The sequence below is a fragment of the Schistocerca gregaria genome, chromosome 3, assembly GCF_023897955.1.
Source record: "Schistocerca gregaria isolate iqSchGreg1 chromosome 3, iqSchGreg1.2, whole genome shotgun sequence".
Taxonomy (NCBI): Eukaryota; Metazoa; Arthropoda; class Insecta; order Orthoptera; family Acrididae; genus Schistocerca; species Schistocerca gregaria.
In genome coordinates this window covers 388,162,066-388,176,544 of record NC_064922.1, presented here as the reverse complement: position 1 = coordinate 388,176,544, position 14,479 = coordinate 388,162,066, and the positions used below count along the sequence as shown (strand labels likewise).

The window sequence follows — 14,479 nt, the reverse complement described above, 5'->3', positions numbered from 1 at the left end:
TCCTTTCATCAATTAAATTCAATATTTCTTCTGTTGTCCAACGATTTCTACTAGCCCTCGTCTTTTTACCTACTTGATCCTCTGCTTCCTTCACTACTTCATCCCTCAGAGCTACCCATTCTTCTTCTACTGTATTTCTTTCCCCCATTCCTGTCAAATGTTCCCTTATGCTGTCCCTGAAACTCTGTACAACCTCTGATTTACTCAGTTTATCCAGGTCCCATCTCCTTAAATTCCCACCTTTATCCAATTTCTTCAGTTTTAATCTACAGTTCAGAGTCCACATCTGCCCCTGGAAATGTCCTTTGCACTCTTACATATTTGTGGATAGCCCTGCAGGACTTAGGGTGTCAGTTCCATCCTGCACTTCTTCACACGTTAGTTGAGTACATGCCACGTCATGTTGTGGCACTTCTGTGCTCATGGGGGCTCTACACAATATTAGACAGATGTTCCAGTCTCTTTGTGTCTTCAGTGGAATTTAATCATTTGGTCACACCATAAGGCTTCATAGCCCCTAATTCCATTTAAAATATGTGGTTGTATCACTAACGTTGTCCTTACAACAGATATATTTATCATCATCCTGGAATAGACATTTTCTTTTGATTTGTGCGCCATGTGTCTTGGTATCTTGGCAAAGTGCTTGCCTATGCTCTACCATCATCTTACTGCAGAGTGAAAGTATTGGGGCCGAGTAGATTTTTACAACCGGTGTATCTCATATGTCAGTTATAAGTGACTAGTTCATAATATAAAATTGGGAAGTGATAATAAGAATCCTTAGTAGCTTACATTGTAGCAAAGTGCTTGTGTGTAGTTACTCTTGGGTTTGATATACTTTTGATATAGTCAATGCAGAGGGCTGCCAGTAAGTGTAGAAAAAAAGTGTTTACAGCACAGAAGCAGCAGACACAAACATAATTTTATTTGATTATGATTTTCAAAATTTATTCAGATCACCTTCAGATTCAACAGGATGCAGTACTTGAAAAATACACTGTCCAGTCATGAGTGTGACCACCTGCCGAAAGCCTAATAACAATTTATTTCTGTGTGGACGGCTGCAAGACATGCAGGAAGAGAATCACTGCGGTTCTCAAAGATACCAACACCAAGGTAAAGCTATTTCGACCAGTACTGTGGCCAGCTGCACTGGGTTTATCAGGTGGGGATCCATGGCACAAACAGCCTGATCGAGCTGGGATTCTCGATTGGGTTTAAATGCAGAGAGTTTGGTGGCCAGGGGACTACTGTAAACTCATACTGGTGCTCTTCGAACTGTGCACATACTTGACATGTTACTTTGTCCTGCTGGTAGGTGCCATCATGCCAAGGAAAAACAAACTGCTTTTAGGGGTGGACATGGTCCCCAAGGATAGATGCATACTTGTGTTGATCATTCTGTACCTTCCAGAATGAGGTGGTCAACCAAGGAATGCCCTTTGGTCTGGACCCTTCTGATGATTGTTGCAGGGTGTTTGCTTTCAGACATTTCATGCCATAAACACCAATGGTCTTCTGTCCAGTGGATCATAAAATGTGATTCATCTGTAAAAACCACTTGTCACCATTTAGTGGATGTCCAGTTGCGGTATTGGGATGCAAATTAATGCCTTTATTGCCCATGAACAGCTGTCAGCATGAACCAGGCACCAGTTGTGGACACCTATACACAAAAATGTATGCTGAACACTTGTTGAGGAGATATCTTGGTAGCCCCCTTGGTTCATCTAGGTGATCAGTTGCTCAACATTTGCATGTCTGTTCACTCATATGCATCTCTGCAATCATCATTTAGCCCAGTCATAATGCCATGATCCACCACAGTTGTCTTGGCACCCATTTTGGATAGCATCATTTTGCCATACATAGTACACTTTAACCACAACAACACACAAACAGTACACAAACTTAATCATTTCGACCATGCTCCCACCCTTGGCCCAAGATATAGTGGTCATGCCCTTTCACATGTTACATGAATCTCTTCTTTTGTGCATTAACGACAATGACTGCACTGTTTATCATGCCCCGCTGACACACTTTATATACCCAGCACTGCTAGGGCTATGTCCTGCTGTCTGCAAGTGGTTATTGCTTGTTGTTGTCGAACGTAGGCAGTGGTCACATTAATGTCGCTGGGCCCCAAATTTTCAGCTGTCTCTGCATAAGTTTATGCTGTAAAGTCTTTGAAATGGACATTTATTGTATCCTTCTCATGGATCAGTGGTGCGGCAGTATTTGGGAGCGATACTCAGTGTTAAATCAATTACCATAATAGTGTAATGCACCATTTTGTGGAACAGCTTTCAGTTACGGTCAGTTAATTTATACAGTTACTTTGTTATCTGCTTAGTTCTATAAATTGTTTATGACTGCCACTATTCTTCCATTGTGTGTGTGTGTGTGTGTGTGTGTGTGTGTGTGTGTGTGTGTGTGTGTGTGTGTGATGGGTCTTTTGCCACCAGCACAGTATGCATTCTAAAATGTGTAAATTCATGTTCCAGGATCACCATGTCTAACATACGCATTGGTGTCTTGGGAGCAGGCGTGGTAGGTGTGACAACTGCTTTGGAACTACAAAAGGAATATCCTTCAGCTTCTCTAACTATTATTGCTGACAAATTTGGTCAGGAAACTACAAGTGATGGTGCTGCTGGCATGTTTAGACCAGCCTCTAGTTTCTGTGGTCCTACTGAAGATATTAGCAGGTAAGTAACACTGTAAATGTCACTATTTGACAGTGTTGTGGCGATTGTGATATATTTGGTTCTCTGAAAATAGAAGTAATAGACTACTCAAGAGGATGCCATTATCAGGAGAAAGAAAACTGGCGTTCTACGGATCGGAGCGTGGAATGTCAGATCCCTTAATCGGGCAGGTAGGTTAGAAAATTTAAAAAGGGAAATGGATAGGTTAAAGTTAGATATAGTGGGAATTAGTGAAGTTCGGTGGCAAGAGGAACAAGACTTCTGGTCAGGTGACTACAGGGTTATAAACACAAAATCAAATAGGGGTAATGCAGGAGTAGCTTTAATAATGAATAGGAAAATAGGAATGCGGGTAAGCTACTACAAACAACACAGTGAACGCATTATTGTGGCAAAGATAGATACGAAGCCCACACCTACTACAGTAGTACAAGTTTATATGCCAACTAGCTCTGCAGATGACGAAGAAATTGAAGAAATGTATGATGAAATAAAAGAAATTATTCAGTTACTGAAGGGAGACGAAAATTTAATAGTGATGGGTGACTGGAATTCGATAGTAGGGAAAGGGAGAGAAGGAAACGTAGTAGGTGAATATGGACTGGGGCAAAGAAATGAAAGAGGAAGCCACCTGGTAGAATTTTGCACAGAGAACAACGTAATCATAGGTAAGACTTGGTTCAAGAATCATAAAAGAAGGCTGTATACATGGAAGAACCCTGGAGATACTAAAAGGTATAAGATAGATTGTATAATGGTAAGACAGAGATTTTGGAACCAGGTTCTAAATTGTAAGACATTTCCAGAGGCAGATGTGGACTCTGACCACAATCTATTGGTTATGACCTGTAGATTAAAACTGCAAAAAGGTGGGAATTTAAGTAGATGGGACCTGGATAAACTGAAAGAACCAGAGGTTGTACAGAGTTTCAGGGAGAGCATAAGGGAGCAATTGACAGGAATGGGGGAAAGAAATACAGTAGAAGAAGAATGGGTAGCTTTGAGGGATGAATTAGTGAAGGCAGCAAAGGATCAAGTAGGTAAAAAGACGAGGGCTAGTAGAAATTCTTGGGTAACAGAAGAAATATTGAATTTAATTGATGAAAGGAGAAAATATAAAAATGCAGTAAATGAAGCAGGCAAAAAGGAATACAAACGTCTCAAAAATGAGATTGACAGGAAGTACAAAATGGCTAAGCAGGGATGGCTAGAGGACAAATGTAAGGATGTAGAGGCTTATCTCACTAGGGGTAAGATAGATACTGCCTACAGGAAAATTAAAGAGACCTTTGGAGAAAAGAGAACCAGTTGTATGAATATCAAGAGCTCAGATGGAAACCCAGTTGTAAGCAAAGAAGGGAAAGCAGAAAGGTGGAAGGAGTATATAGAGGGTCTATACAAGGGTGAGGTACTTCAGGACAATATTATGGAAATGGAAGAGGATGTAGATGAAGATGAAATGGGAGATACGATACTGCGTGAAAAGTTTGGCAGAGCACTGAAAGACCTGAGTCGAAACAAGGCCCCCCGAGTAGACAACATTCCATTGGAACTACTGACAGCCTTGGGACAGCCAGTCCTGACAAAACTGCACCATCTGGTGAGCCAGATGTATGAAACAGGTGAAATACCCTCATACTTCAAGAAGAATATAATAATTCCAATCCCAAAGAAAGCAGGCGTTGACAGATGTGAAAATTACCGAACAATCAGTTTAATAAGTCACAGCTGCAAAATACTAACTCGAATTCTTTACAGACAAATGGAAAAACTAGTAGAAGCTGACCTCGGGGAAGATCAGTTTGGATTCCGTAGAAATACTGGAACACGTGAGGCAATACTGACCTTGTGACTTATCTTAGAAGAAAAATTAAGGAAAGGCAAACCTATGTTTCTAGCATTTGTAGACTTAGAGAAAGTGTTTGACAATGTTGACTGGAATACTCTCTTTCAAATTCTAAAGGTGGCAAGGGTTAAAATACAGGGAGGGAAAGGCTATTTACAATTTGTACAGAAAGCAGATGGCAGTTATAAGAGCCGAGGGACATTAAAGGGAAGCAGTGGTTTGGAAGGGAGTAAGACAGGGTTGTAGCCTCTCCCCGATGTTATTCAATCTGTATACTGAGCAAGCAGGAAAAGAAAGAAAAGAAAATTTTGGAGTAGGAATTAAAATACATGGAGAAGAAATAAAAACTTTGAGGTTCGCCGATGACATTGTAATTCTGTCAGAGACAGCAAAGGACTTGGAAGAGCAGTTGAACGGAATGGACAGTGTCTTGAAAGGAGTATATAAGATGAACATCAACAAAAGCAAAACGAGAATAATGGAATGTAGTCAAATTAAGTCGGGTGATTCTGAGGAAATTAGATTAGGAAATGAGACACTTAAAGTAGTAAAGTAGTTTTGCTATTTGGGGAGCAAAATAACTGATGATGGTCGAAGTAGAGAGGATATAAAATGGAGACTGGCAATGGCAAGGAAAGCGTTTCTGAAGAAGAGAAATTTGTTAGCATCGAACATAGATTTATGTGTCAGGAAGTCAGTTATGAAAGTATTTGTATGGAATGTAGCCATGTATGGAAGTGAAACGTGGACGATAAATAGTTTGGACAAGAAGAGAATAGAAGCTTTCGAAATGTGGTGCTACAGAAGAATGCTGAAGTTTAGATGGGTAGATCGCATAACTAATGAACTAATGAAGTATTGAATAGGATTGGGGAGAAGAGAAGTTTGTGGCACAACTTGACCAGAAGAAGGGATCGGTTGGTAGGACATGTTCTGAGGCATCAAGGGATCACCAATTTAGTATTGGAGGGCAGCGTGGAGGGTAAAAATCGTAGAGGGAGACCAAGAGATGAATACACTAAGCAGATTCAGAAGGATGTAGGTTGCAGTAGGTACTGGGAGATGAAGAAGCTTGCACAGGATAGAATAGCATGGACAGCTGCATCAAACCAGTCTCAGGACTGAAGACAATAACAACAGACTGAAAGCAGGCTGAAACTGTATTCATATGGCTTATGGTTGGAAACTGAATGTGTATTAAGACGGTGCCAGACTGAAAACTATAAATATTTACATTAATGAACATAAACCGAGGAAAAGCAAATACTGGCACAGAGCACACAGATATATAATGAGTTCACAAAGGCTTATGGAAAAGATCGAACACACACCTTCTCTCTCTCTCTCTCTCTCTCTCTCTCTCTCTCTCTCTCTCTCTCTCTCTCTATATATATATATATATATATATATATATACACGCACACAATCACCTGCCTGTGATTTCTTCCATATTATGTAATATTTTTTCTAGATAAGTAGTTTTGTAAATATTAAGTTGATGTCATAGTTGATATTCCACCTGTGCCTGGATAGGTGATTGGAAAATAGTCGTTTGAAACAATAAACTTCCACATTCTCAGAGAGGATTTCTTAAAATAGTGGTATTTTATTATTTTCATGTGTATTCAAAATAGTGCAGCATTATTCATTTTCTCCCAAGATGCCTGTGAGATTTTCAGGAATTTGATTGTTTTGCTCAGTACTTCCATGCAAGAGAAAAATCCATCTCTACTAATGTGTAATGGACATAATAATCTCACAGAATAAATATTATATTACTTTATTTGATCTATAAGTTATTGGTGTATTACCTCAGATATACATTGTGCTTTTTCCCCAAAGTACAGCCCTGAAGAATTGGGATGCAATTTACTTGTGTGACCCCTCAGCTGTCAGTATATTTTCATAACATAGAAACTGCAAAAGCAGTGTTTGTAAATTCATTGTTGTATATGGTCCCTTGTTCAAAATGGAATAGTAATATCACCAGTGTTTGTAAATTCATTGTTGTATATAAGGTAACGTATAATCAACTGTTGACATTTCATTTTTGCACCTACTATTGTCATGTTCACGGTTTCGATGTTGTATGACAGGTTCACTTTTTTTGTAACTAAAGGATAAAATTCAATCTTCACCACCGAGTAGTAACATCAAAAGAAAATCAACAACAAACTTCAACACAGTTATGCTTCAGATTTCAAATTCTCAGTTTGTTGTTATGCAAACAGTAGATCTAATAGACAAGCTGCAAAATGTATGATTCAGACAAATGTAATATGCAGTGTTGGATTGCATTGCAGAATAACATCAGAGAAGGGCCAAAAGCTGGGAAATATTTTAACATAAAAACTAGGTTCAATCTTCTGTAAAATTCCAAAGAAAAGATGGGATATAAAACTTGACAAGTAATCTATCTAAACCCTTTAGATAAAGCGAAGACTTTAAACATATCACGGACAGAATTCCTGGGGACTTTCAGCTGATGCCACAGTTTAATTCATAGAAGTGGCCCCTGTGTTTGATGAGCTACTTCACTTGCAAAGATTGTATTGAGAAATGTGTCAACTTCATGAGACATGTAATCCAAATGCAGCAGTGGCACCTATATCTCTACACTAGATATGAAACACCACTGGGACAACCTTCTTTTGGGGCATACCGAGCAATACAACACTGGACTATAAATGGTCAAAAAGCATCTCATTAAAAACAAGAAAAGAAAAAGAATTACTGTAATGGTAGGAGGTATGCAAGTGAGGGAAGCTGTCCCACTTTGTTGTTGTGAAGTGTAAAAATAGTCAAAAGAAAATTTAGTTTAGGGATTGGTGATTTGTTTCCAAGAAAGAGACTAGGAAATGACAGAATGAATGAAGGACTGTCTAGCTCCTGTTTGAAATTGCATACTTGATGCATTGCTAAGTAACAGAGCTGTGCTAGTGTTGGATACCTTTAGAGGTCATCTGACATCTGAAGTAAAGAACAGAGGTGAAGACATACCTATTCATAGTATGTGTTGATTGGACTTCTAACTGTAGACTGGGTTGATATACCTTTGGAAGGAAATCGTGCACTCACTCAACCTAGCAAGCTTAAACGCCATCAGTTAGCCTTATGTGTTAGTGGATTATCTCTCATGATGTACAATACACCATATTCTATCATCAAAGAGTGCAAGAATTGCCATGTGTCAAATTCTGTGGATGCTAGTAAGGACTACACATTTTTGGAGCAGAGTGACAAAAAATACTGACAGTTATGAAAAAAGTTCTGGTAGTGAAGTTGAGTGACATCAGCAAAGACTGGGAGGATGGTATTTCTGTGTAATTTATCTATATAACAACACTATACAAGCTATGATATAATTTTCATATTCAGTTTCTGTAGATTACTTAATAGTCATAGTTTACTATTTTACTTATCTTGTTGAACTGTGTTCAGAAACAAAAAATAGGATTTCATATATGCAAATTATGATGAAATATGAAATTAGATTATGACGATGTATAATAAAACACAAAATTAGATTGTGAAGCTCTTTGGTGAATGATACATCAATCAGAATGTGGTATGCTGTTTATTAACTCACTCAAATTTATCATTTTGCTCCATTGCCTCCCTGCCATTTACACCCATTCAGCACTGTAGATGGGCATGGCATGGCATGGCATGGCATCTACTTACACATATTCGGGAACTGGCATCACAAATAAAAATATGCTCGTATTTGAATGTTCTGTAGAGTAACTTTCACAGTAGAATGGGCATGAAAGAGGAAGAAAAACATAGATTCTCTGTCATTTTCTCACTATGGTTTGCCTCCCACCAGCCAATTAGTTGTGCAGTTTACATGTCACACCAACATTATTTAACCAACCAAACAACAATGTCAAATGATGGCTCATTTGAGTTAGACTCCTAAAGTAATTGTCGCCCAAAGGGAATCTTTTTAACTATGAAACATAAGTGGTCCACTTTTACTTTGGAATAGGAGGTCCTTTAACAGTCTGTATTAATGTTGATCCAAAAACTGCTTTCTGACCTCCTGGGTATTTTCATTAGTTTCTGTTTAGGGGTTACTGATATTTGATACAGAATTTGTTATGAACTTACAGTTTCTCTTGTTATTAATTTATAGTTTCATTGTTTTCTTGTAAGTCAGGTGTAGAAGGCAAAGGATAGTGTTAAAAAATTCCTGTCTACATGAGTTAAGATAATTTTGTGTAAATATTCCCCAAAATGTTAATTACCATTTTGTGGGCTTTGTATTTAGTGATGTGTTCTGTGACTGAATAGATTTTTGGCCGTCAGATGCCCCAAAGATTCAGAAAAAATATAATTTGATGTAGAATATGTATTAATACAAAAGTAACGTAGTTAAATTTAATACTGCTGATTTTCACCCAGGCAGTGGATCAATGACTCCTACTACTACTACGAAGATATCAGAAAATCAGCTGAAGCAGCACATGCTGGTGTAATCCAGATATCAGGGTACATACTTTCAAGTATCAACGAAGATATTGTTCAGGTAAGTAGCCGTCCTTGTGACATATTTCTTCAGGTTTTCCCAGCGATATGATGATATTTAGACGGCGTGACTCATTGTCTTCCTCAGTTGCTCTCCGAGACTGGTCTTTTGGACACACACACACACACACACACACACACACACACACACACACACACACACACATTTACAGACACAAGCAGACACTCTAGAATTTATTTAATTTATGAAAAAATGAATTAACTGTTATATTTTAAACTTCATGTTTACGAAAAACACAAATTTTCTAGTTAATTACCTCAATTTTTACCACAGTTTTTAATAGATTTGGAAAATTCTAGAGTTTCATACACCTTTAAGTTTGGTTTGTATGTCGTGCAAAATTCATCGAAGAATCTCTTTCCTATGAAGAGAAGTGTACCTATAGCAACAAATGCTGCCATTAGTAAGTAAAAAAAATACTTCGTTATTTTTTCGAACTTCCATTGCTATGAGTGTGGATTCTGAATCCTTCCTCGTCATTCTGACAAAGTTTTATGAATTTATTTGTAAAAGTATAGACAGTGTAAATTAAAATGTCCTGTGGTGCCTCTCCTGCTCCAAGACGGTTCGTTTGACGTCCTATCCCCCTTAATTGACATATTGTCACAAAACTACAAAACTCAACATTCTTATAGAAAACTCCAACAATTTAGTACTGTTCAGGCTGTACTTCAGATTTATGCCATGAGAGCACAGCATTGAGCACTTAGTCAAGATGGTGGCAGGCACTGAGAAAGTGTATGTTGTGCTTCAAATACATTCACATCAGTCTGTTGTTACACTGTCACTCCAGAACAAAGTTCAACAAAGATCCACCTACTGTCAACTCCATTTGGCGATTGTATGCAGAGTTTAAAGCTTCAGGATGCCTCTACAATGGGAAATGAATGGCTCGGCCTGCAGTGACTGATGAACAGATTGACCACATATCAGCAAGTTTCACACGTAGCCCACAGAGGTCAATGAACAGAGCAAGCATCGAGCTGAACATACTACACTTGAACTTCAGGAAAATCTTAAGGAAACAACTGATCCTGAAACGTTGTTGTTGTTGTTGTTGTTGTTGTTGTTGTCTTCAGTCTGAAGACTGATTTGATGCATCTCTCCATGTTATTCATCTGTGCAAGCCTCCTCATCTCCATATAACTACTGAAACTTATATCCTTCTGAATCTGCTTACCGTATTCATCTCTTGGTCTCCATCTACAATTTTCACCCTCCACACTTCCCTCAACTACTAAATTAGTGAGCCTTTTATGTCTCAGACTGTGTTCTATCAACTGATCCCTTCTTCTAGTCAGGTTGTGCCACAAATTACATTCCTCCCCATTTCTATTCAGTATATCATTGTTAGTTATGTGATCTGTCTATCGAATCTTCAGCATTCTTCGGGTTGCACCACATTTCAAAACCTCTTGTTCTCTTCTTGTCAATTATTCACTTCCATATATGGCTAAACTCCATACTTTTGGAAAAGACTTCATAACATTAAATCTATATTTTATATTAACAAATTTCTCTTGTTCAGAAACACTTTTCTTACCAGTCTACAATTTATTCTTTCTACTTAGGCCGTCATCAGCTAAGCCCATTTTACATAATTGACTTTCTGCTTAAAAACAACTACTGCTTATAAATCAGCAACCAACCATGACACAAATATGTCTATGATGTTGGTGATTGATAAATTGTGGTGCATGTCGAGTTCTAAATTTTTGAGTATACTGCACATTTGCAGAGACAAGGAACTGTGGCGGTGTCTGATAACATCAGAAGGGAACTATGGCGGTGTCTGGTAACATCAGAAGTTATAACTTAGTCTCGTTGAGCTGTCTTCTATTACAGAAATGAAATTTGTGCCTTTGTATCCTCTTAATATTTGTTATGTTGTTTGCTTTGTTTTTGTGGCACACTGAAAAGTTACCCAGGGTCTTGGTATTTTTTCGCGCAAGTCTTCTCCTACAAGAGAGATGAAAGATCTGAAAGAAAAAAGTATTTACATTTTACAGCAGAAAAAACCTACACTATGCATACAGAAGAACATAAATAGGTAAACGTGCTTTAGTGAAAAGTATTTCAACAGTGAAAAAGTCAGAATTATTGGATGAGAAAAATAATTTTCATTGTTACCTGGTGCTTATCTAGAAACTAAATGTATAGGATAAAGCCGAAAGGTGCTACCTACTGCATTCTATGTTATCTGATGTGTTTGCAAGTAAATATTATCATGACCAAATAAATATATATGTTCTGAAATCTTTTGGCGACACTTTTCTTATTCTTTCAGTTCTCAGGTGTGTGAACAATTTACCAAACGACCTTTCACATGAACTTACGCTATGAATTCTGCTTTAGTCATTAATAAACTCTAGTGTCATTGCTTGTTGTTTCACTTTGTTGCTGTATTTTGATTTATCAGTAAATAGGATAGTTGCTCATACTCTCACTTTCACCATTCTGATGATAAACTGCACACCAGACAGTTCTCACAGCACTGTCTAGTTTGGTGTTGATGTGAACAGAAATGACCACTTGAAACTGACGAGACTCAGTACAGGAGTAAAGTGCCAGGGACATTGCAGTACACAACCTTGTCTCGAGTAGTCCATTGAAACAAGAAAGTCAGTTGTGTAAAATGGCCTTTATTTTGCTGCCCAAATACCAAAACTCATCTACTGCTTTAAATGTCTTGTTTCTTAATCTAATTTCCTTAGCATCGCCTGATTTAATTTGTCTGCATTCCATTATCCTTGTTTTGCTTTTGTCCATGCTCATTTCGTATCCTCCCATTCTGTTCAGCTGCTCACCCAGGTCCTTGCTATCTATGACAGAATTACATTGTCATTGGCAAACCTCAGAGTTTTCATTTCCTCTCCCTCTATTTTAATTCCTGCTCCAAATTTTTCTTATGCTTCCTTTACTGCTTGCTCGCTGAACAGATTGAATAACGCCACTGCCTCTCTTTTATGCCCTTTAACTCATATAACTGCTGTCTAGGTTCTGTACAAGTTGTAAATAGCCCTTCACACGTTGAATTTAACGTTGATACCTTCAGAATATCAAAGGGAGTATTCCAGTCTGTATTGTCAAAAGCTTTCTCTAAGTCAGCAAATGCTATAAATGTAGGTTTACCTTTCCTTAACCTATAATCTAAGATAAATGTAGGGTCAGCATGGCTTTGCATGTTCCTGCCTTTCTCTGGAATCCAAACTGATCTGCCTCAAAGTTGGCTTCTACCAGATTTCCCATTCTTCTGTAAAGAATGCATGTTAGTATTTTATGACCAGGACATTGATCAGATAATTTGGTAATATTCACATCTGTCACCACGTGCTTCCTTGAGAATTGGAATTATTATTTTTTTATTGAATTCTTAGCAAATGTCTCCTGTCTTGCCTATATTGCACACCAGATGGAAGAATTTTGTCATGGTTAACTATCAGTAGTTTTGATGGAATGTTGTCTACTTCTGGTACCTTGTTTTGACTTAGATCTTTCAGTGATGTGTCATATTCTTCTCAGAATTGTATCTCCTATCTCATCTTCATCTACCTCCACTTCCATTTCTGTATTACCATCTTCTAGCTCATCTCCATTGTATAGACCTTCTACATACTCCTACATTTCAGCTTTCCCTTCTTTGCTTAGGACTGGTTTTCCATCTTGCCTTTTCTATTTATTTGATCCTCTGCTGCCTTCACTATTTTATCTCTCAGTGCTACTTATTCATCGTGTACAGTATTCCTTTCCTAAGTTTCAGTTAGTCATTGCCCAATGCTGCCTTTGAAACTGTGAACAACCTCTCATTCTTTCTTCTTAACTAGGTCCCTTCTCCTTAATTTCCTACGTCGTCGTAAGTTCTTCAGTTTTTTTCTACAGTTCATAAACAGTAAATTATGTTTGGAGTCTACATCTGCCCCTGGAAATATCGTACAGTATAAAATCTGGTTCCAAAATCTCTGTCTTACTGTCATATAATCAGTCTGAAACCTTCCAGTTTCTCCAAGCCTCTTTCATAATTCTTAAACCAAGTGTTAGTGATGATTAAATTGCGCTGTGTTAAAAATCTACCAGGCAGCTTCCTCGTCCATTTCTTTCCTCTAGTCCATATTCGCCTACAATTTTTCCTTCTCTTCCTTTTTCTAACTATCAAATTCCAGTCCCCCATCAGAATTAAAATTTCATCTCCCATAACTATCTGAATAATTTTTTTTACATCATTGCACATTTCTTCAATCTCTTCATAATCTGCAGATTTTTTGGCATATAAAGTACCACCACTTGCAATTGCTACAAGCCCTGACTCCCGACATCAAAGTCTAACACTTTAAATTTTTGGCACATTCGCAGCAGCTTAAGACAAAGGATGGCTTATGTGAGAAACTCATCCTCAAAGTAGAGGCAACATTTTTTTGTGAACAGCACAGTGAAGAGGCACATTGTGCAAATTTGGTGGCAAATCCCCATGCTACTATGCAGAACATATTAGATTAGATTAGTTTTTCGTTCCATAGATCCGTGTTGAGGAGATCCTCATGGATGTGGAACATCTGTAGTTTTTTTCCCCCTAAGGTAAGTCTTTCCGCTCCCGGTATTGGAATGACTCCTTACCCTCTCCCTTAAAACCCACATCCTTTCGTCTTTCCCTCTCCTTCCCTCTTTCCTGATGAAGCAACTGTTGGTTGCGTAAGCTTGAATTTTGTGTGTATGTTTGTGTGTCTATCGACCTGCCAGCACTTTCATTTGGTAAGTCACATCATCTTTGTTTTTATTAAAAACAAAGATTCCAAGACTTACCAAGCGGGAAAGTGCCGGTAGATAGGCACAATGAATAAAACACACACACAGAATTTCGAGCTTTCGCAACCGGCGCCTCCTTCGTCAGGAAAGAGGAGCCGCCAATTGCGAAAGCTCGAAATTCTGTGTGTGTTTGTGTGTTTTATTCATTGTGCCTATCTACCAGCGCTTTCCCGCTTGGTAAGTCTTGGAATCTTTGTTTTTAATATATTTTTCCCATGTGGAAGTTTCTTTCTATTTTATTTACATCTTTGTTTTTAGATATATTTTTCCCATGTGGAATGTTTCCCTTTATATATATTAAAAACAAAGAATCCAAGACTTACCAAGCGGGGAAGTGCCAGTAGACAGGCATAATAAAATAACACACTAACACACACACAAAATTTCCAGCTTTCGCAACCAACGGTTGCTTCTTCAGGAAAGAGGGAAGGAGAGGGAAAGACAAAAGGATGTGGGTTTTAAGGGAGAGGGTAAGGAGTCATTCCAATCCCGGGAGTGGAAAGACTTGCCTTAGGGGGAAAAAAGGATAGGTATATACTCGTGCGCCCACACACACACACACACACA

At 38.2% G+C, this 14,479-nt stretch overlaps 1 protein-coding gene across 7 annotated transcripts in view; it reads left to right on the top strand.

Moving 5' to 3' along the window:
* The window catches only part of LOC126355189 (D-aspartate oxidase), a 150,021-nt gene that overhangs the window by 78,443 nt on the left and 57,099 nt on the right, over window positions 1-14,479 (top strand). For all 7 annotated transcript variants that reach the window (XM_050005410.1, XM_050005414.1, XM_050005415.1 and 4 more), the window contains exons 2-3: window positions 2,511-2,714; window positions 8,968-9,091. In XM_050005410.1, the coding sequence (XP_049861367.1) occupies window positions 2,518-2,714; window positions 8,968-9,091 (321 nt within the window). In that variant the 5' untranslated portion in view covers window positions 2,511-2,517. The remainder of the gene's footprint in view (window positions 1-2,510; window positions 2,715-8,967; window positions 9,092-14,479) is intronic.